The 24,957-nt window shown below is 36.8% G+C and overlaps 2 protein-coding genes across 2 annotated transcripts in view; both read right to left on the reverse strand.

The window, feature by feature from the left end:
* Nucleotides 1-24,957, reverse strand: part of LOC133516167 (uncharacterized) — a 60,872-nt gene that overhangs the window by 12,216 nt on the left and 23,699 nt on the right. The window contains exon 2 of the mRNA XM_061848948.1: nt 13,369-13,423. Within this exon, the coding sequence (XP_061704932.1) occupies nt 13,369-13,416 (48 nt within the window). The 5' untranslated portion in view covers nt 13,417-13,423. The remainder of the gene's footprint in view (nt 1-13,368; nt 13,424-24,957) is intronic.
* On the reverse strand, nt 22,030-22,680 carry LOC133516641 (uncharacterized). Its single transcript, XM_061849657.1, has one exon. It carries the CDS (start codon nt 22,678-22,680, stop codon nt 22,030-22,032), a length of 651 nt encoding a protein of 216 aa, XP_061705641.1.

Here is a 24,957-nt window from a genome sequence, read left to right on the forward strand (position 1 = left end):
TTTCAAGTTCAATGTATGTCGTCGCTGTAGGTCGCGCGGTGACCGACCGCCGGGAAAGCCGGCTTTTACTCTTCACTACTATTGTCGTAAATCGACTCGGGTATTTTGCTATACGTGCCTCTTACTATTTGTGTCATCTTAGATATTTAGTCGATATCGATTGACATGTTTAGACACTTCAATAATTATTAAGAAAAAAATAATTGCGTTATCGCAAATGACACGAACGTAATAGCTATGAATATAAACGCTGAAGAGTTACTTTTGAATAAATAAAAAGATAGACATTTGAAGACAATGTTTGCACATATTGAACCATTCCCAAACTAAAGTTTGTTTTCTAGAAGGTGAAAATAATGCATAAATAGGATTAATCAAAATTTCCTTGCCAGTCTTTGCCCTCCTCTCTAGGTAGCTATAAAAACCCTGATTTTAAAGTAAGTATGGTATACATACCTATTTTACCAAACATGAATTTTTGTGGTAGGTAAGCTAGGTAAGCTATTTTTGTATCTTTGGTAGTTGTGGCAATAAACATTTTTTATCTTTTATCTTATCTTATCTATTTCCATAATGCGCCGTATATTAAGAGTCCTTATTCCTACAGACGAGCGTATTTTGTAAAATGCTTCCTTTTTCATTCAAGATTACGACGTAACTATTAATATTTATTCAAAAACTGGTAACGTACTTAAATAATCGTTTCCTAAACTAGCGGCTCCAACAATTCAAATTTTCATTTTCTCTTTTAAACCTCTTTTTTAATGAGTTTTTTTGGGAGTCTTTTCCAAATTTTGCAGTGAGATGTGGCGTTTCGGTTCTCAATTTTGCTGTAAACAAGAATCATTTGGTACATGAATGACTACAATTTGATTCAACATATCTCGTACGAGGGGCTGGAATGATTAACAATCGAAGATTCATTTGAAAAAACTGATAAAATACCTTCCGAGTTTTCTTAATTTTTTTGGCGAAAACAAGGTTTTATTATATTTATTTTCCGCAAATTGCACGCATATTTTGCTTTAAAAATAATATTATAGCAAACTGTAACTTTATGTTAACCTATAAAAAAAAAATCATAACTATGGGACCTACATTGCCGTAAATTTATATTTTTTTAAAACACGTATAAATCACGCAGCAGCGACGCCCCGCTCTCAGTCCGCGCGGAGCGCGCTTAGAGGACGGACCTGTGCTCGATTGTCAGGCATTCGTGCTATATACTGCGATTAGAAAATCTTAATAAAAGTTCATTTTTTACACTATGCTTAACAGACTCTCGCTTATTGATGGATTTTCAGTGGTCCTTTTTTTTATACTACGTCGGTGGCAAACAAGCTTACGGCCCGCCTGATGGTAAGCAGTATCCGTAGCCTATGTACGCCTGCAACTCCAGAGGAGTTACATGCGCGTTGCCGACTCTAACCCCCTCCCGCCCCTCGTTGAGCTCTGGCAACCTTACTCACCGGCAGGAACACAACACTATGAGTAGGGTCTAGTGTTATTTGGCTGCGATTTTCTGAAAAACGCATTTTTACTTGAAATTACGTTAGGGTTTGCATTTGCATTATTATTTTTGACCCGGATGAAGTCCAAGTTCTCATGATGGAGTCAGGAGTTGGTCACCAGAACTCCTAATCTACTCATTATAGCAGATTAGGAGTTCTGGTGACCAACTTCTGACTCCATCATAAGAACCTGGATGGACTTCATTCGGGTCATAAATAATAATACAAACCCTAACGTGATTTCAAATAACACTGAAACTCTATAGCACTAATGTGCGCAAACGATTGGCATCTTGACTAGGCAGCATGGGTGCGTAGCCACCATGCCAATCGATACGACAACGAAACACTATCTGTCTCTCTCTCGTACTAATATGCACAAACGATTGGCATCTTGGCTGGGCAGCATGGGTGCGTAGCCAACATGCCAAACGTTTACGATACGACAAGGAAACACTATCTGTCTCTCTATCGCACTAATATGCGCAATCGATTGGCTTCTTGGCTAGGTATCATGGGTGCGTAGCCAACATGCCAATCGTTTACGATACGACAACGAAACACTACTGTCTCTCTATCGCACTAATATACGCAAACGATTGGTATTTTGGCTAGGCACCAAGCAAGTGTGTGGCCAACATGCCAATCGTTTACGATACGACAACGAAACACTATCTGTCTCTCTATCGCACTAATATACTTTATTTATACCTGCAGTCATTTACTAACTTCTTCATTTTCCATTGGTGTGAAAGAGACAGAATAAAGAGCAAGGGTTATAGTACACTCTGTAGTCTGTACACTTAGTAGTAGTGTACATAAAAAAAACTACTGTGCATATAAAATAAAATAAAGAGTGCCCATATGATATCATATAACACTAAAATTAATGTTGCTTGAAATTATATTGAAAACTATCAAGATTATTATAGTCTGCATTGAAACGCGCGTCGCGTTGCCGGCGCTCGCGTACCGAGCGCCAACGCCATCTATCGAGCGTTATTTCGTGAAATCGGAGAACGCTCCAAGGATTAAGGGCTCTTAAAACATGTTAGTACAACATTTCATCTAATAAACTGTGTCAAAATTGTCTTATAGACAATGAGAAGAAATTACTGCACTAATAAGTTGATCCACATATAGGTACATAGTCACATAATATAAAGTTATAAAATTATCAATGGTTAACAAAGTACCCAGGTCATGAAAAATCATAAACCATATGTACAGTTAATACAAAAAACACATACATGTAAAACTACAAATGAATTTTAATGGAAAATAGAACCAGGTAACAACAGGCGGCCTTATCGCTAAAAAGCGATCTCTTCCAGACAACCTTTAGGTAGCAGGAAATTTCGAACTCATACAAAAGTCAACAGGTAGTGCAAGGAGCTAAATATGGAGACTTAAATACAAACACACATACTACTTATATAAGTATTAAAACAATACCTAATATACTAATAAATATACAATATAATATAATACAATATATATATATATATATATTTATACTTACACATATACAATATATAAATGGCAACTTAAGATAGAGATAGAAAGTATAGTTTCAGCTGATTTATTAGGTAAAAATATCACAGGGGGCCATTAGAATGTCTGTCTGAATGACTGTCGACGTCAGGTATTGGCACTATGGCCGTTTGTCGATTCAATTGCAGTTGTAAGCCCCATTTTCCACATTAATCGAGCCGCTCTTTCGACTGTTATAATAGACAAGGCAAACATTGGGACATAATTAAATAAATAAATAAATAAATATTACAGGACATTATTACACAAATTGACTGAGTCCCACAGTAAGCTCAATAAGGCTCGTGTTGAGGGTACTTCGACAACGATATATAATATATAAATATTTATAAATACTTAAATACACAGAAAACAGCCATGACTCGGGAACAAATATCCATGTTCATCACACGAATAAATGCCCTTACCAGGATTTGAACCCGGGACCATCAGCTTCGTAGGCAGGGACATGATTCACTAAGAAACTAAACATGGGTCACATTGGAAATATCTATGGACCACCTACGAGTTATATCACAAGAAAAATACAATATTAAAAGCGAAGCTTTGCGATCCTAGCGAAATAACGGTATTTTTTCTATATTTTTTCGTTTCGCTTTTGTTACAATTATTTTTTTGTTTTGCAAATTTTGAAAGAAAGGAAAGCTTATAAACCTAGTTTTTAATTGTGTCAATACATACTAAAAATCATGGAGAATGGAAAATATTTTGAAGTGGAAAAACGTTTTCTCTTTTTGTAAGGTAGATCAAGTGGTATACTTCCCTCTTAAAATACAGAGACAATTTTCACTAATTTATTAACTGAAATTTGTACTCAGGACCACCTTTAGCGAAGACAGTATTTTGTTTGATGGTCGTTAACTGGAAACAAAATTTTTAAAGTAAAAGCGTTAATAAATGGTGTCTACAATGTTAGTAAATAGAAACAGTTCAAGCACCTTCTTACTTTCCACAGGGCAAAGCGGGTAAAGAGTGGACACAGACGGAACTTGCCGCAGCGTCCGTCAGCGCAGTGGGTCGCGCGTGCCCATATTTGGACTGTTTACCCGGTCACCGTATTAGATTCTATGAGTCTGCTTCCTCGATCCACCCTACGGTTGTTTATGCTTTTTGTTACCCTAGTTCAAAGCTAAGTGGGCAATTAATTTAAACTTGTTTGGAATTCGAAAGCATAAATATTTAAATCCAATAATTGGCCATGAATTTGCTCAACATTACCATACCAAATATTGTCGGGCTTGGAAAAACAGTAATTCCATACCGCTGTCTAACACCTGTCACACAATGTGTTAAACAATGGTAAAAAAGACAACCACTATCAGAAAAGGCAGAGTAGGCTGTAATAACCACCAAATTGTATACCTACTCTTAATTTATTATCGGATACCTATCGGTTTCCCATAAACACAAAAGTAAATACTTTATATTTTCTTTTAACCAATTTATTAGTCGCACTTCTCATTTACCTAACGTAACAATTCGTTCAATTCATTTAATTTACTGTCAAGCACGTGGTTCTGGTATTTGCTGTTCAAAATAGGAAAGTGTCTAATGATTGAGTGCATATTTTACTACCTATGTTAAAACAAAATACAACTTGGCAGGCATGTCACAGATGACAACAAAGGTGCCTGAGGTAGTCAGAACAAAAGCCAGATTTTATTGTCACAAACAGAAGTCACCTATCTAGGTCCGTTTTGTAGATAAGTCTATCTCGATTTATCTACAAAGAGATAATCTAAACTTATCTACAAAACGGGAGCACCGACAGAGCAGGCGCTGGTTTTAATCAAATTATTTCAACGAAAGCGCTCATTATGGTTCTAAAAATAAACTTGTCAAGAAAGATGATCCCTTGAAATAATTCAAGCATCTTGCGACTATTACAAGTGTAGTGAATCCTGGTCATTTGCATTCCCTCTGTGCCCTGCTAACATTAAGAGATAATTTAAAATTAAATGAGAGTGATGAATTGAACATTATTTTCTTTATTTTGAGCGAGAGACGTCAAAGACGGCTTTGTTGAAAATTGTATGCAAAACAAAAAAAAAATATATACATATATATACTGAGTAACTAAGTTCGTTTTAAAATATTAAATTCAAGATAATAACTGGTTAATACAGTATAAATAAATATAAGTAACTCGTAGTTTAACAGCTTATAGGGAATTTAATGATGGTTAAGAAAATGACGATTGATTAGTTTCTAATTGACGAAATGTAAAAGTCCGGGAAAATACAAACTTTTAGTCTTGTTAGAGAAATCCAAGAAAACTCAGGCAATACTTTCGTGTCTTATTTAGAAAAGCGGTGTCCAATAAAATTGATGTTAAACATTATTGCAACTTGTGAAAATAGTCGGCACAAGCGAGATGGAGTGCACCATAAGCGGTAAGTGTCTCGATTAAAAATCATTAACTTTCATGCGGTGAGTACGCTCTACTTACGTGTTGTGTTTTTGAACGATGATTTTGGATCAAGATTCAGCAAAAAATTAAAACAACATATTGTCAATGCGAGGAAATAAGTTATATCAATAAATAGGTAAATTAAAAAGTAATGTTGTAAGTAAATCATAAGAATCAATGCCCTCGAGCTAGCCTCCTTAAACACACACACAATACTTAAAACGTAGTTTTAGCATACTGAGTGAGGAATTTGAAATTTTCTCTCATCATGCAATATGATGGGTTCGAAAGAAACTTAATTTTTTTACCGTTTTCCTAAAAAGGTAAAAACATGAATAATTTGCGAAAAATAAAAGCAATACTTAAATATTTTTTTAATTAAACGATAATTTCGTATAACTTTCAAAGATGACACGAAACCTTCGGTGAGTCGTGCTCCTTAACAAATTTTGTATTTATTAGAAATATTAAAAACTGATTTAAGAAGTTTGCGAGCACATCGGGGAATGTTCCTTAAACTTTGAAAATAAAAGTCAATAAGAGAGAATTACTCCCTAATACATAAAGCCTTAACCTTCATTAGTTGGTATTACGTTAAATTTAGCGTACTAAATTAGTAAGGGAATGTCAGCGGACCGTGGTATTCAGGTCAGCACGACAGGGGGAGAAAAGTTGCAAACATAATAAAATAGCTTGCAACACTAACATAAATATGATAGTCACGGTAAAATTATTCTTGATTTCATTGAATTTTTGATTATTAACGTTAACCAGTTATGCTATTAAAAATTCGAAATAACATGAAACGATTATTTCAGGCATGGAAACTGCCTAGCACCCTTTCCCCCTTAATACTCCGTAAAAATTTGCAACCTTTATTTCATCCCCCTAGCGAATGCATTCTGGGATAAAAATAATCCTTTTTTCTTATCTAGGCTATTTATGTGCTAAATATAGATAAATCTCTAAAATTTACATTCAAAAGTACTTCTTTTACCGTCTTAATTGTTCTGCATATATAACCACCACATTTTGTTAAACTGTTTCAAAATGGTAAATACTTTTGAAACCTTGTTTGATCTGCTACTTTTTATGCTGACTGTACAACCTACGTTCTGTTTCACCTTGGGTGGCTTTTTACTTTTTTGACACAGGTTTGATATAATAATGTGTTTACTAATAGGTACGTAAGGTCAATACGGGTAGGTGGGGCATAGGCATAAGTGTGACTGGCCCTTTCATTGGGGCCGTTTACACATAGCTTAATGTTTATTGGGAGTACATATATTTGCTAAAATATTGATACTTGCGTTGAGTGACCTTGTGTATAAACGTATCTAATAATTTGTGAAAAACAAATATACTTGTACCATGTAAGAATATTAAAGCGATCAATGCAGCCAGCTTTATTATATAAAAAGATGGGCCACTTACGTATTCATAAGAAGTAGCAAACGTGACCAAACTAAATTCATAATGCAATCTGTTGATTGGCGGTGATTGTGTAGGTAGGCCCCCGGGCAGTGACCCACCAATCGTTTGTGTTTACATTCTTATACTCTACACCTACCTTTTTAATTTTAACATTGTCTTCAGAAATATAATCACTGTAGCTCTAGGCTTATTAGAGTTGATATCTCATGATGTCCATGATTGACCTTTACTGGTACTTATAGTAGTAGCTACCTAATATTTATTTATAAATTATGTTATGCTTTGTTATTCATAGGTATATGAGATACCTACTCTTATACACAGTTTTCATTTAATATTATCATTTCAAGGGTATATTCCTGAGCGCCACTTAAGTTAATTTCTTAAAGACACCGGTGTTATTTATAATAAATTGATATCTCAAGGACACCGGTATTATTTTTAATAAATTGATTTCTCATAGACACCGGTGTTCTATTTAACTCCGAATTGAAGATAATCAATAATTAAATCTTAATTGATAAGGAATTTCCGAATAAAGTCTAAGATACCGCTACCATTTTTGCACCATCTGTGTAGTCAATCAGTCAGTACATTTGACATGAACATTCTAATTTATTGTTTATTGCTAGGCAAATTCAAGCTGAAAAAATACATAAATTGTTTTATGGATATTGTTGTTTGATTAATAATAATATAATAATAATGCAAGACAAATATCATATGAAACAAAAGGACCCTAAGTATTTTTGAAGTTATTTTAAAAATATTCTAACAGAAAAGAAGGAGAAATTTAATAATTTGAGCTTATTCATAAAGTTATGAAATGTATGGAAGTGAAGATGTAGGAGTGTGTTGAAGATTAATTATTTAGGTTTCCTTGGTTTTTAAAATTATATGTGATGTGATTTAAACCTAATAACATTTGTGTCTTCTTTTTTTTTGTTATGTTGGGACGACGAAAGTAGATGTAAATATGTATTTTCTAAATATGTTCTCATGTCAGTGATGTATTTATTATCTTTATGAGAATAAATGTCTTAAAACCTTAAACCTTATATATTAATTATAGGTAAATTTCATCTAAATCGGCGGTTATTGATTCGCAATACAACCTTCCACCAACACATCATTCAAACCCTTATAGGGAAGATTTTTGGGATTAAAACTACCCTAGGTCCTTTTCTGGGATTCAAATTATTTCTGTACCAATTCAACTATATCGGTTCAGTGGGTTAAGAGTGAAGAGGAATTTAAAAACAAGGTTATTTTTTTATATTTTATATAATTTTACTTTGGGATGGTGTCAATGTATGTAAATGAATTCGGCATCCCCGACTTATACGAAACCGATGCCAAATTTGGTCTTGTGTTTGATCTGTGGTTTAGATATCAAGATAAAGTTGAGAGCCCCCCACCCTCTCCGAAAAATTTAAGTATATCAAAAAAATTTAAGGCTCCACTTCTTAAATCAATCCTTGGGTCCTAATGACCAACCCTGCCGAAAGAAATATTTGGTTCACAAAACGGCTTATTTCATTGACTGCACTGAGAATTTAACCGAATTTACGATTACTAACTCATTTTTACAAACGCGGACGGATTAAAAATAAAACAGACTAATCTAATATTTTTCAATTACTTTAAACTTGGTCTTCTATACAAAACGATGAAACGTGACCATCCACCAAGTACTACATCACTTTAATCAAAACGAGTGAAAGGCTTTGGCATTTTTATTAAAGTACATATCGAAGACGTGACCTGCCACAAGATAAGATAGGGATTACGTTTAAAACATGTCTGTCTGGCAGGCAGTTTATCTGAATATAACTGTCATAGTACAAAGTGCTATGTGCAACTATCATAGGACGGATATACAAGAATAGTACGGCCAGCATCAAGCTGCACGCACCAGGCCCTAAATTTAAAATCCTTAAGGGAGTAAAGCAGGGTTACCCGCTCTCTCCTAAATTGTTCACCAGCTGCTTGGAGGAAGTTTTCAAAAAACTGGCGGCCTCTTGGGAGACAAAGGGTATCGAGGGCGGCGATAGGAGGTTGACAAACCTTCGATTCGCGGACGACATCGTACACTTCTCAACATCGGCAATTGAACTGCAATGTATGCTACAAGAACTTAGCGACGCAAGCCTTGAGGTTGGTCTGACGATGAACCAATCTAAAACCCAGTTAATGACCAACAGCAAGAAGCACGGGGTGACGGTGGATGGGAACATTTTGCAATATGTCGACGAGTATACTTATCTAGGCCAGATAGTCTCCTTCACAGATCGCCAGGACAAGGAGATTGATAGAAGGATCGAAAACGCCTGGCGGAGCTTTTGGTCTATGAAGGAACTCATGAAAGGTAAACTCCCAATTGCACTAAAGCGCAAGCTCGTCGACATATGCATCTTACCCATCCTCACTTATGGTGCCCAAACCTGGTCATTAACTGAGGCGCAAAAATCACGGCTCAAGGTTTGTCAAAGGGCAATGGAGCGGAGTATCCTGGGTATCCGAAGATCTGACAGGGTGAGGAACACAGAGCTTCGCTCCAAAACCCGTGTCGTCGATGTTGGGATGAAGACCGCCAGGCTTAAGTGGGACTGGGCTGGACATGTCTGCCGGATGAATGATGACAGATGGGCTAGAATAGCCACTAGCTGGCATCCCCGGTGTAGTCGTGGCAGAGGTAGACCGAGAAAGAGATGGCGGGACGACTTGGATGCGTTTCAGCGGGACTGGCGGGACCTTGCTCAGCACAGGGAGGATTGGAAAGCTAGAGGGGAGGCCTTTGCCCAGCAGTGGGACACACAAATAGGCTAATAAAAAAATAAATAAAAAAAAGTACAAAGTAGCGAAAAAAGATAATAAATGCGCCTAGATACATTATTATCCTCATACTAGCTTGTGCCCGCGAATTCGTCTGAGTGGAATGATGATGATTATAAATAAATAAAAACTATCCTATGTCCATTCCTCGGCCTCAAAGTATGTCAATATCAAATTTCATCTAAATTAGTTCAGGGGTTAAATGTGAAAGTTGACAGACAGACAGACAGAGTTACTTTCGCATTTATGATGTTAATGTATATGGACTGAATATTAGTTGCAAATGTTACAATCAATATTCATAAGTTACGCAGGTCCTTCTATTACAAAAAGGCAACCATACTTTGTAATCCAGTAACTTTGACGACTTTAGTAATAATAATAAACTGTAGGTACAGTAAGATCTCGTGGATACCGGGCCAAATCAGCTTTGTATGACCTAATGAACAATCGTGCCAAGCGGCATCGCCTGAGACAAAAGTGCATACTCACTGCACTTGCTTACTCTCAGTAATTCAAGTAAAATGATAAACTTTGGAAGGCTTGATCTCGTTAACTATTAGGTCTACAGTCTCGTATTGCAGACAATTCTAGTCTTGTATTGTAGCAAATTTAGTCTACTTTAAACATACTTTGTGAAGGTACTATCAAAAACTAGTCCTAGGGTTATGATCGCCCAAATCTAAAAAAAAATCGCGTTTTTTTTCAATTTTTGACAGAGTTGCGTTTGGCGCTCGAGGTCTCAAACTTGGATTATTCATTGTGCCAACATAATAAACAAACCCACAAAAAATCAGAACTACTACCAGATTTGACGCAAACACTAATCTTTTAAGTTACTGGATTATTAGTGGAAAACGTATTTTAATAAGTTCTTTAAATTTTATGAATGGTACACATTCATCTTATAGTAATCCCTCCGTATAAATGACCGACAGTTGCCCAACACCGTATTCTATTCGGTAGAATTGGTGGAAGGCAAGCGGAAGCACGGCGGTCAGCATCTGCGTAATATTATAAGGACGTGCTCAAGCGACACCTGAACGCTTGCAACATCGAGCCTGAGCACTGGGAGGAGCTTGTACAGACAGATCAACTTGGCGGTCTACCATCTTTAACCACATCAAATCATTTGAGGAAAACCGCCTCTATACTCTCTGCCTCTATTAGATACCAAACGCCAACAATATAAAGAAACGAAATCAAATCAAATAGGCGTAATTCGTAATTGCAACTTTTTGGAATTTGGTCAACAGTTCACTTGTAAAAGTAAAAAAACTAGTTAAAAAGCGGATCGATCCAAACAACCGACCAATTTTAAAAATGTTTAAAAGAATAAGAATATATTATTAATTGCAGGATTACACAGATTGTCTAATTGGTTCCAAACTAGCCTGTATTTTGGGATCCACAACAAAATTAAATATATACAGTGAAACCCGAATAACTTAGACCTTAAGGTATCAGCAGGTTTTAAATTTAAGCCGGTCGTACTAGGGTCGTACCAAATATCCAGATTATTAAAAAAAAAATTGAAGAGGTTCTCGTTAACAGTCTTATATTCTGGTTTTCTGGTCTATCTATACTACTCTTATACTACGTTAATTAGTAGTTTAAATATTTTCTTATAATCGTTTGGGTTTTACCACTAACGAATGCTCTTCCAGCATTTTTTTTTCTAATAAAATATAAGGCAAAGTAACGCAGTTATTGTAGGGTTGTTGTGTTTTTTTAAATATCGGCATAAATAATGTAATTATCGTGAAAATTTCACTGCAGCAATGATAGACATTATAATTATTCTGAATAAATATAAAAAGTAAAGAAATCTCTCGAAACATCTATTTTGGCCCAAATTCTATATTGTGTTTAAACCCTAGAGTGGCATTGTCCGGCTCCCGGTCTCTACGGTGCGTGGCAGGAGCCGGGAGACGGACATACATAACAAGCCGATTAACTGCGCCTAAGATTGAACGGTGGGTTAAGTGGCGCGGCCATTTTGGAAAAATATACCTATGCCAGGTGGCGGGGTCTCCTCGGGTAATCATCGCGAATTTGGCACGTGTTAGAAATATGACCATTTCCCAAAAAAAAATTTGAAGTGATATATATAAACTATATATCATTGAATTCAGAATAAAATGGCTTATTTGATTGTATACCAATGAATTCAATTATATTTATGTGAATTATGATAGACTTGTTCTAATCTCATATTACCAAAATTTTCTACTTTCATGTATAAAAATACGAAAAAACAGGCTTTATGACAAAACAAAACCATTGATTTACACATTAAACCCTTTTTTTACTCCTTACAATACACCGTTTATTTCACATTTTATCACTGCGTATTCCGTTTGAATGTTCGCGGCTCGACAGTCGGCGACATCCCGCCATTTCTAACAAACTATGTTTTACGCGGGAATTCAATCGTTAGGGAATACCATCCTTGTATTTTGACGAATGCATCTTGCAAGTTTGTTTGTTTTTATTTTAGGCGCGAAATACTGCCTCGCACAGAGGCCTGGAGACGGTCTCTGCCACTCAAGGGCTTGATATGACAGAACCGTTTCCCGCCAATTATGGCGGTGTCCGGCTCCCGGCCTCTGCCACGAAAGACATATTTAAAAAAAATGGCCGAGCCATTTCTCCTACCGTTCAACCGGAGGCGCTGCCACCCGAAAGGTTAAACATATGTATTTGTCTCCTATTAATAATTATTCCAATTAGAGAGGTCATAAATACGACCTGTAGGACTAAGATGGTCGGCTCTTTATCATTTGTCACCATGCCTGTCACGTTCTAACAAGTATGTAAGTGCGAAAGTGACGGGCATAGTGACAAGTGATAAAAAAAATGGAACCATGCTGCCACCGCTGTTTCAATAGTAGAGGTAATAATTAATGCGGTTCATAGAATACATCTACTTACCAAGTTTGAACAGTATAGCTCTTATAGTTTCGGAAAACAGTGGCTGTGACATAAATGGACAGACAGACGGACATGACGAATCTATAAGGGTTCCGTTTTTTGTCATTTGGCTACGGAACCCTAAAAAGGACTAAAAAACTGATCTTTTCAGCATTATTTCATTCCTTAATTTGAGGGTATTGATGTATTTTGTTCCGGATTCCTTTGTTTGACATAATTATTGAAAGTCATAATGTAATGATAGTCAGATTATCTTTTTATCTTATCTTTTTTGTAAGGTTAATCCCATAGATAGGTTAGGTTAGGTAATCTTGAAAAGTTATGCGCTTCTAAGAAAAAACAAATTATGACTAACGAAAATGCGGACAAACAATACTTTATGGGAAACAATAGAGACCCCCTTCGTTCAATAATAATATAATAATATAATTATAGAGACCAAATTAAGCCAAATACTAAAGTTTGGATCTCATTTAAAAATATCCGTAATTTCAATTATTATAGAGGCCTTTCGGTACCAAGGGTTTGGTTGCAATTATTGAGGTTTCCCATCTAGGTCCCAGTGAACTAGGTTTTACTGTGTATCAATATGTCAAATGTAATATGTTATATGTAGGTAATTCAGCTTCTCAAAATCAGCCAAAGCCTTTCGCCCAGACGAACACAAGTTGTGTTTAAACTTTGTCTCACCAAGTGTAATATGAGGAGGACGCCAGCCAGTCCGCGTCGCAGCCGCATCGTTCAGCTGCAAACAAAAACATAAAAACATGAGTTGCCATCCGGCTCGGGTTACAACGAAAGTTCTAGGGAAAGTACACACAATGTAAATTCTATACTAGGTCAATGCTAGCTTGTCCTTCAGTGTGACACGCTTTTTGTTAAACACATACAAATAGGCATGTTTGTCAACGTTTTTTAAGATAAAATAAAAGTGGTGAATTATGATTAAAATCAGTGAAGTCTCACGCGTCTAAAATCTAAAAGCATTTTTTAACGGGTCTGATGTTATTTAATACTAAGCGTTGTATAATGTCTTGTAATGAATAGTAGCATTGTGCAACGAGGGAGGTAAGATACATTTTGCATAAGAGGGGGTTAATTCCCGAAAGCCGCAGCATCGAACGCAAATTGAGTCATATTGAACGAATTACCTCTAAAGCATACAAAATGTTAGGATTTGTATTAGGAACAGGAAAACTGTTTAAAAAATCATCCACGTACATTCTATTATACATAGCTCTTGTTAGACCGCATTTGGAATATGCCTGAATTGTTTGGAACCCATTTTATTCCAAGTATGTATTCGAAAGCAATTGAAATGGTCCAAAAAAATTTCTTTCGGGCTACTCATAGACGCCTGGTAAACGTATGTCCTACTGTCATTTACCCTCCCTCGAGTCAAGTGTTCTGATATGTTGGTTCTCCACAACATCTGTCGTACTTACGACACTGTTGGTGTCATAAGTACGACTGCCTGGAGCTGCTGACAACATATGCTTTAGGGTCCCCTCACGCAGTACCGCCCGCTCGACGCTCTAATGCCTTGTTCGCCGTCCCGATTTGCTCAAACGCGCTGGGATACGCGCACTTTTGCGCCGCGTTTGCAATTCATACAATAAACTGTTCACGGCCGCAGACATTTTCAGTACAAGCAGAGTAAGTTTGTTGCAATTTGTTTCATTGCCTTCTAACTCTTTTAAGGCCTGTACCGATAAAAAACTGTAAATTTCAAACGGCTGTAATTTTGTTTCTATCCAAGATGACTACGACTTTCTTACCGCGATAATAATTTTCATTATTATATTATATATTCCAATATAAAGATTTTAACCTAAGCAACGTTATGCCGGTAAATAGAAGAGATCACTGAAAATTGGTCTTTTCCAAATAGCAAGAAAATTCGTAACATCCTATATGCTTGATTTCGAAACACTAAAAATTACTTCGAAGCTTCGTGCATTTCATGATAAATAACTAATTTAGTATGTTGTCTTTTGAATGGAGGCCAGACCTCTAGGAACAAGTGACCGTCAGAAATTACTAACGAATACAATTTGCGAAAACGAAGCATGCCTGTCATATTTGTCGTAAAAACATATGGGGTACATAGGCCGTTAAAGTGGAACGAACTACGACGAAAGTCAGTTCAGTTCTTCGTATGTACAAAGTTTAGGATAGCTAAAGTAATCGAAAATTTGCGTTATTTAATTCCAGGCCAAGTCGAAATGCATAAAATTTCCTTCGTACAAAAATCACATTTGATAATTATCGAAGAGCAGAGCAAGATCACCAAACGTCCTGGAGTGCCGTTCTCTCAACTATTATTGGGCTAAAATCAAAAGTGTATTAAAAGAGAAGAATGAAACAGCCAAAAAACATTAATAATTCCAGCAGGTGATGGGCTGATGCAGGCAAATATGAAAAACGGGTTTCTAAAATGCTGTCTATCACTCTTACAGAAAAAATATAATTATAAAAAACTGTCAATTATCTAAATTAAAAGTCGCTTTGTATTGCAGTTATTCTTAAAACCTTAGTTTGTTATCAATCGTATCATTTTTTTTTCATTTGTAGTTTAGGTACAGTTCTATTTCGGTACCCCCTTAGTCGCTAGAGTGCGTTAAGTTTAGCTTAGTTTACTGTAGCATTACCTTATCGATATTATGTGTTTTTAGGAGGTAGGTGCGACGTGCAATTGAATAGTCTAACTTATCATTTATACTCTTATTGCACTTACTTCTGTTGTTTGTCCAATAAAGAACATAAATAAATGAAATGAGACCATTATTCGAGCAAGTGTGATAAAAAGATTGACTTGCCTCAAAATGTTGCTTATTTTTTATGATTTTTATCAAGAATCCAGACTTTTAATTACCTGCTTCTTAGAATGATTTCTAAAGAATAATATGATTGAAAGTCACTAAACGTAATAAATAATTTTCTCATCAATAGAAGCAGAGTTAGTTAATTGCTTTTCTCGTCCCAAATAAATCAATACTTACCTCCTCACTTATATTGAAAACGTCCGAATAAACATTCTAATTCAGAACTGACTGACTGGTTATTTCTACTTATCGAAATGGTAAAATTATGTTTCGTAGGCGCGGCTAGGCCGAGGGTTGTGAGTTCAATCAGCCTTTTTTCCAAAATTTGCAAAACAAAAACAAACATATTTCAAAAAAGAAAACCCTATTAGACCTATTAACCTGGAATATATTATGCTGAACCGATCGACATCAAAATCAAAGTGATTTGTTAAGATTTACTCAGTGGAAAAAAATTTCTCCCTAAAATGAAATTTCATAGAAAAAATACCGTTGTTTCGGTAGGATCGCAAAGCTATTTTTCCATCTTAACGCTCCGTAGCGAACGAATGTCACAGTCACACTAATATGGAAGAGTGATAGATAGAGATGACCACGCTACACTACGGAGCGTTAACGATTGGCATGTTGGATACGCGGGCTGCTCTTTGATGCTCTTGCAATTTTTGATAACTCGTAGGTAGGTACCTATTATGTCATTTTCTCATCAAGCGAAATTTAAATTTCTTTTGAGAAGTAGACTTTTTTCAATTTGTTTTATCATGAATAAGTTAATTAACATGACTTGGTACCTTTCACGAGCTAATACGTCGTTCAACTGCTTGTTAACCTCAAAGATAAAATTGAGCGAGCCCCACTCGAAAAATAAACAGTTGAAAAAAATGCCATTCAGCTTGTTAAAAGCTCCCGCTGTGCGCACCCCTGCAAGCTTAATTGGCCGCGAAAGTAAAGCCTGTGCATGCTTCAATCACCGAATAGTGGGCGTTCCTGCCCAACGGGTTGGCTGCATTTTGGGGCGACCGGGCCGTGGGACCATCGGGAGAAAGTGGACACCTACCGGAAACTGACGAGCTCTTTGTGGCAGTTTGCCATATTTCGGTAAGATATGCGGACGAGTAGTAATTAAAGGGTGCGGTTGAAGCATGAGGTTTATTGCAAAATACTCGCCAACAGAGATGAAACTGCTTACGCGTAAAAAAATTGACAATTAATGTCGAATTATATGTGGTACAACTCTGTCAGCGACGCACTAAATCAATGGTAAAGGATAAAGAAGTTAGCTAAGGATAGAATTATACTAAAGGTACAGCATGTAGAACCGAGCACTGTTACGTAACTTGCAAGGTGCTGGTATTCAGTTTAGATAACAGGGTTGCCTCCAAAATAATTATATTAACTCTGTTAATTAACTCTTCTTTTAACGAGGCGACATATTCGGTTAATCGAAAAAGCTCCTAAATAAATGAAAAAAAAAAGCTAAGATGCAGCCAATGTATCTACCTCCCTCTCTGTAGTCAGCAAACTGTATCTCAGAAACTTTAACAGTGTGTTTTTCTACAAAGTAAAGTTAAAAATTATTTCATATCAAATAATTACGACTATATTTTGTAAACATATTTGCTTTGTTACATAAATTAGTTTAATAAGTCCGAACCCTTGCTGTAATTAAGCCATTCATGACTTTAGCAGTAAGTAAACATGGAACTCTGCGAAATTTTGAAATTAATTGGAACTTTAATAAAAAAAAAAAACATAGTGTCGTTAGTTTAATCGGCAGTCTCCTAAAGTAATCGGTAGTAAATTTGCCTACGAAGCTACGAAGGCTTTGTGTTCGAATCCCGGCAAGGGCAAATTTATTTGCGTACTTGTCACAATAATTTTCCTGACTTTTACTTACTAACTGTACCTGATAATAAACAACAAAAATACTTACTATTCTACTAAGCAAACGACCGATTTTTATCCCATAGCCCAGTCCATCGCTTTCACTCGATAACCTAGTTCATTTTAGATTCCATCAACTCTCAATAGTCCTTACATCCTATCTGATGCTGCCTCTGCGCGCGTCCCATGATACAGGCAATAGCAGCATCTGCTAGGTTAGTGTCCCTTTCGTCTGCTTAAAGTGTCAGACAGTAACAAAATAACATTTCTAATTATAAAATTTGTATTTTTAAGGCTTAATGGTGGAGTTGTACTTTCTTTACAGAAAATGCTTATTATAATTGCCACTACAACAACATTACAATTATATATATAATGTAATTAAAACAAATTAAAAATTAAAAGCATTTATGATTGCACATCCGACTTCTGTCTAAAACATACATCGTGTAACGCAAAAAAACACTCGCGCTTGTTTATAAATGCTCTTAATACAGGTAATCGGCTTTTAAACCTAGTTAGAGTTTATTTACCTAATTCACATTTAATGTATCTACTAATAATTTACCACTTGAGATTCAACCGCCGGATCATTACTAGTAAGATTATTATTGTTTGACGCCAGAGGACTGGATCCGTATCGGACGGCAACTAACGTTTGAAATAAAAAGAGCTTGAAACCCAACGCAGCGTAAACGTTTTTTGTGCGGTTTGTTTACATACAAATTTGTATCCCCAATTTGGCCACATACTAATTAACAATGTTATAATTATTTAACAACACAAGTGGATATTTTGCAGGGAGGTGAGGAACTAACACATGCAATATATCACTCACAAATGCAAAAAAGATGTATGCCATTACACACGCACATTTTGATAAAAACAACCCATTCTCGTTTTGATATATATCACACATTGAAATACTTCGTAAAAACACGGTGTAAAGATACGTAAATGCCCATGTGTCGGGCTAAAACTGTAGGGTGAGGTAGGCGTCGTTAACTGAGGTCGATAATTCTATCGATATTTTCACATTAAAATATCTCTCAGTGGCTCAATCCAGAGATTTTCGGTATTACCCGCGTATAATGAAAGATCACATATTTTAAGTGACTCGTCAATAATAAACTATGTTTTTATCAAACAGAAAGATCTGCGAACGTTATTACAAATTAATTTAGGTTCGAGTCCTGCCGGAGGTGAAAATTACATTTTTCCTTTACTTTAAACATATGTGTATACTTATAATATGCTGGTACTACTAATTAAATACTATTTAGGTAAATCCAAACACAAATACGAGTATGACATGCCCGCGTAGCCAACGTGCCTATCGTTCGCGCTCCGTGGCGAACGAAACGCAACTGTCACAGTCGCACTAATGAGGAAGAGTGATAGAGAGAGTTGACTACACTACGCTACGGAGCGTTAACAATTGGAACGTTGGCTACGCGGCCTGGTACGCAAATAAGGATCTCTATCTCTCCATCACGATCCGTAATATGTAAGCCGTATTAGTAATTTGTCCTAGTACCAGACAATAGTTTCTGTTTCGTCACATTAGCATAACACCTAATGGGTTGAACGAATGAATGGATCTAGACTCAATGATCCATTGAATGAATAGCGAACTGGTTTTGTTTGGCAAAAGGTTTATATCGAGAGCGTTGAACCGGCGTGCGCGCGTGAAAACGAAAGTCGACAAAAGGGTTGAACTTGTATCTTGTAGCATAATTTTGGCGATTTGGTGGGTTAAAAACCTTATTCTTGATACTTTACAGGTATTTAATATAAGGCCCTTTAATTAAGGTATGTATTTTACCTTTCTTACATATGTACCTAAGTCAAAATGACGGATTAGGACACTACTGAGGTTTGTAGCGTTCACGTTCATTACGTTCGATAAATGAATAATTAATGAGTACTTTGTAGTTATTATAGTGCGGCAATTTTACTGATTGCTTATGAAATTAACGATGCTGGTTATTAAATTTAATTAAAATTTACCCGTGGAGCACGTTATGATCAGCGCGCATAATTACATATCACAAATTATTCATAAAACTCTAAACACTTAAATTTGTTAATGTTAAACTGGACCGATCTTCTTTCTTTGACTTTAATCTCATATCAAGTCATATCCAGAACGATTATACAGTATAAACTGATAACGGTTATTCCATAAAGAGGTAATCTTTTTTAAGTACTAACCCGTAAACAAGTTTAGGTAACTAATTCTAGATCCAAGTATTTTTGGTAGGTAATTGGCGTTGTGTGAGCCAATCATGTTGAGTCTAGACTACAAATATAATTTTTCCTCTTAAGTACTTCGATGATAGCTAACCTATTGACATGTGTACCTACGCAAAAAAAAGAACCCAATTAATAATAAACCCAGTCCAGACTTTGAATTTTTTATCTGTCATATGTATTTTAAGATAAAACTAAGAACACATCATACGGATAAATGTACGCGAGAATAAACGGTCAAAAAGCTTGCGTGTCTTGTCTTTGTTTACACTTTCTCCCGTCGATTGACACCGCGTCAATTGCTGTTACTGGTGTTACGGTGCGCCCACGCACATGCTGCCCATGCGGTTCCGGATACCGATTTTATAACACGCACTACATCATCATTTGGCCATTGGCAGCTTTTGAGTAATATGTGTGTTTTACCAATCCAGCAAATTTCAGTATATGATCTAAAATGGTACGAGTAGGCTGTGGTGTAAGGCTACGAGAGTATTCACCATATTGCATAGATAATTCTTAGGGATTTAATAAAAATAATTTAGTTTCAGTTCATCAGCCAAACAACAATACTCTTTTAGCTTATTTTAAATTTTATCTCCATGAAAACTTTTTAGAATTCCAAAAATAATGGTTTGGAATGAAACTGTAAAACTTCCACGTTCCATATTAACATCAACAAATGGCAACGCGCCTTCACGTATAATCACCTTCTTAACACGTTGGCTGCCATGAATATTACTGGTGGGATCACGTAATCCTCTCTGAGTGGCCATGGGTATCACCAGTGGGATCAAAAGCTCATTACCTCTTTATTAACTTCAGTAATAGTCCGATCATCAGCGATGGGATCATTAAATTTGTATGGGGCGTGGGAGCAGCACTTTAGGTGAAGTATGGTGAGCAGGCAACGTGTTAATATCGATCTGTTATATCGGCCCCACCTCAAGAATCTTGAGTCCAACCACGCTGAGTTTTTATGCCAGGTGCTACGTACAAGTATGGCGGTCACTGCATTATCAAGTCAGTACCAAACAGCGTGATCGTAGTCTAACCTTGATTTAATTATGATTCTGACTTTACTCACAATCCATACAACGTGTTATAAGTACAGCGTTCAATTTATTTACGCCAGAGAAAAACAAATAGGTACGCAGTATAGGTACTCTCATATCATTTCAAGGATGGTAATATTTTCGTAGTGATATTAGATATTGTTGATTATATCATCATCTTCCTGGCGTTGTCCCGGCTTTTTTCCCACGGCTCCTGGAAGCCTGTGATCCGCTTTGGCAAATAATCCCAAGAATTGGCGTAAGCACCAGTTTTTACGTATATTGTCGCTTATATTTCGCACTTTAAATATTTTACAATTTTCACTAAGTGAAATCCGTCAAACAATAATTTCTAAGTGCAAAGTACTCGTATTTACCTATGTACGTTACGAGAGTCACGTCAATGTCATGTTGACGGTCAAAAGTTAAGAACGTGACATACCGCGGGCGGTCAATGACATTTTAGGCTTTACTCTTGCTTTCGCTAAAACTTTTACTCCTGCGTTCCATTTTTAGTGATTAATACTATTACCGCACTTATCAGTTGTTATTGGTGCTAACTAAACGTATGCTGCAGTCCACTTTCACCGATCTTCTCGTGATATGGTAGTTCAATGACTCACGAATCGGTCGGGACCTGGATGTTACCAATTGTTATATATATTATACAATATTTGATAGGTAATTCATATAGATCCGCTAATGCTAGAAGCCCACTTTAATATACCTATAAACAGGTAGTAAAAATAAATAAATATTATTTGCAATATTGTACGTCAGTAGGTATTGCATGTACCTTTTCACAAACGTAATAAAATTAATGTCATGTTGATGGCCTCATAATTCAGAGTTATATTCAATAACGTTTTATTTTTTATTTCTGTAACATTTTAAAACTAATGTTTTCCCGTAGTTCCTTATAGTCACTTTGATCATTGGCCTTTGTGTCTATAAAAATGCACATGCAGATAACACTACAACGCGGAATAAAACAAGCGGCGCACATATGCTGTTCTCGGCGAGGGTTACATATTTAAGCCGTTTGGCGTCGGAACTCTGGGACCGTGGTGGGCCAGCGCAAAATATCTGTTCAAAGAGATATCCCAGCGCCTTGCGGATGCCTCTGGTGACCAAAGGGCTAGCAGCTACTTGGGCCAGATTTACTTATTTAAAATTAAAAAAATTAAAATTTATTTATTTCAAGCTATTTGGCTCATATTTGTACAACATTCAAAACAAACACACACATTATAATAGAAATAGACACTAAAGAACACTACAATATACAATAAATTTACAATTTATAATAATTATGCCTATGCTATGCTATACTGCTAGCCGACGCCTGTCCTCACATGCCTATCACAACAGTGGGTGATGTAGGGACAGTCGAGCCGGTCTGCAATCATCGCCAGGACAGTGTTAGAGCTGGCACGCACGCGCCGCACCAGCGCGGCGGCGCGCATGCGCATGGAGGCGTGAAAACAGGCCGTGCGGGCCCCCGCAAACATGCCCGAGGCACTGCAGTAGCGGGGCAGCCCCACCACTGCCCTGAACGCGTTATTGTACTGAACGCGGAGCGCGTTGTACGATCTCTGCGTGTAGTTTGCCCACAGTCCGCACGTGTACAGCGACGTGCAGTACGCCTTGAAAAGCGTTATCTTCACGTCCCTACTACAACGAGCAAACCTGCGAGCCAACATATTCGCTCTCACGCACAACGCCCTCCGCTCCCGCTCCATGTCGGCATCATCCTTGAGGTCCGCAGTAACAATATGCCCTAAGTACTTAAAACTCTGTACTCTGTCTAAGAGTGCTCCGTTAAGGCTAACAGGTGGTACGTTCGATAGCTTGCTATTGCGGGCCTCAAAGACCATGTATTGGCTCTTCGTCACATTGTACCTCAAGCCGTGACTCACCGCGTACCCCTCACATATTTTTAATAATCTTCTAAGACCACAGACTGACGCGCTCAACAGCACCATGTCGTCTGCGTAACTTATGCCCGGCCATCGAAAGGGATAACGCTGCCAGTCTTCTGGGCACCATAACACAGTGACGACCTATAAGTATACTTTAATTTTTTTTTAATAGGTAGTTTAGCTATTTGTTATTTAAGTTTACTGTATTTTATCATTTGGTATAGTCCCGATAACACTTGTAGTTTGTGTACAGTCCGCAATATCAGCATCAATAACGCTGACAACTATTTTCAATTTCCCACGAAGTTCTAACTCCCTGAAAATTTTTTTTCGTTCCCGATACAAAATGTTCACCCCTTTTTCACCACATGTATTTTCGAAAACGCTGAAATCCCTCTTGTAATATAAAGGACCCTTTAGACATGGAACTAGAACGCCACGTTTTTTTTTCTTAATTTGTATATTATCTATTCCTATTCATCTTTATTGTATCAAACAATTCTAGACTCAGAAGAAGTATCATTGATAAGTTACATATAATTGCACTAAAAACAATCCCTCAACATTCATTCACATGAAATCCTAGGAAAATCGTACAGTTACGGTGTTAATTGTCGGTAGACAATAGTGCGGCACCCACGTCGCTGGGAAGCGCCGTAAACCCACATACCCAGACCTGTTGGCACACATTAAACGACCTCGCCTCAGACTCCAACTTTTAATTAGGTGAATTCGTGGATGACAGAGCGTTCTCCGCACTACGGTGCAATTACCTGGTGCAGCACTCGACACTGTTGTTTGGATACACGAGACGTCAGAAAGAACATTATGAATGCATTAAATTTCAAATTATTTTGTCACTGTGTTTTATGGTTCCAAGTTCCATACCCAAAATGCCAAAAACGATAAACGGAACCCCCTATAATTTTTTTCTGCTCATTTCCTTTAAGTAACCTCTAATCTTACTACAGAGAATAATTTATATTTATTTATATTAAATAATATATATTTGGTCGGCCAAAATGTATACTTGGTCAGCAACTTATGGTTAGCAAGTATTTCTAATCTAGTTCGCAATTAATGTCATACTGAGCTGCTCTAAGTTGATTTGGCTGGCAAATTAATTAATTGATCGGCAGTAATCTACCCAGCATTAATCAAGTTTTGATAAGCAATCTGTGGGTAAGCGGATTATTTCATTCTGGATTACAATTTACCTGATCCACAAAAATTGGTTACCTGAAAAATCAGTTGATCAGCACATGTCTAACCAACCTAACCTACCCTCTTTGCTAATCAGCTGATTTTTAAATAAAAACAATATTGGCCATAATTTGATTACTTCCCCTTCATTTTGTCCTTCAAAAAACTTACTGCCCATTCACAAAATGCGCGCAACTAGCTCTTTGTTGGAAAGGGTGTATTCGAGGGTAAAAAATTACAATATGGATGGGGTGATGAGGGGGCCGGGACGCAACTGCGGCAGGGTAAAGCTGTTGGATCTGGGTAGCTTTGGCGCTGCGGAAGAGCAGCCCTTCCGCCCTCGCGTGACGAAGCACTGTCACTACACTCGGCTCCGCAGCTTTGGCTTGCTGGTCGCCTCACTCTTTCCTACGTTGTGTCACAGCGGGCGAAGGGCTGCCCTTCCTCCGCCCTTCAGTTTTCGCAATTGCTCTCTAGGGGTAGGACAGACAAGGCTACATGGGTAGTAGCGTGCTCTGATTCAGCTTTAGAAGACCTTGAAATTTTGGTAACCCTGAGATTTTGGCGACGTGGTATCGTGCCACGTGGGCTGATTTCGATCCGCCTGCAACTCTGGCGATTTTTCAAATCAAACGCTAGCCACTTTATTATATCTGATTACCATTTCTTTAATATAAAAGCTTAGAGACATGTTTTTTCTGCCAACCAATTTTTTAATCTTGCTGACCAAATAATCATTTTGCAGCTCAACTCTTTATTAAGCAGATAAATGATAACTGAAGCAGATCGATATTGTTTATAATGACCGTTGTAGTGACCGTTTGTAAATTATTTGCCGAAAAGAGTTGTAGTTTGATTTTTATTTGTTACCAGCAAAATGTTTGTTTGCTGTCCAAGTGATTTAATGGCAATTTTTTTTGCAGATCAGTTTAATAAATGGCCGATCATTTAATTACTTCCCCTTAAGAACTGTTATCAGTTAAACAAAATAAATAATGCATGTTATGAAAATTAAATAAAAGTATTATCGAACAGAAATAATAATATCAATCAGAAAATAATATTCATAGACAGGTATTTGGTATTGGAAGTGAGTGTTATCCTCCAGTTAGTTTAACAAGCGAAGCGGCGGACGTT

This window comes from Cydia pomonella, chromosome 3 (genome assembly GCF_033807575.1).
Source record: "Cydia pomonella isolate Wapato2018A chromosome 3, ilCydPomo1, whole genome shotgun sequence".
NCBI classification, from domain to species: domain Eukaryota; kingdom Metazoa; phylum Arthropoda; class Insecta; order Lepidoptera; family Tortricidae; genus Cydia; species Cydia pomonella.

Excerpts from the sequence above, each read along its gene's own strand:
- LOC133516641 (XM_061849657.1), bottom strand. The coding sequence starts at position 22,680 with ATGGTGCTGTTGAGCGCGTCAGTCTGTGGTCTTAGAAGATTATTAAAA.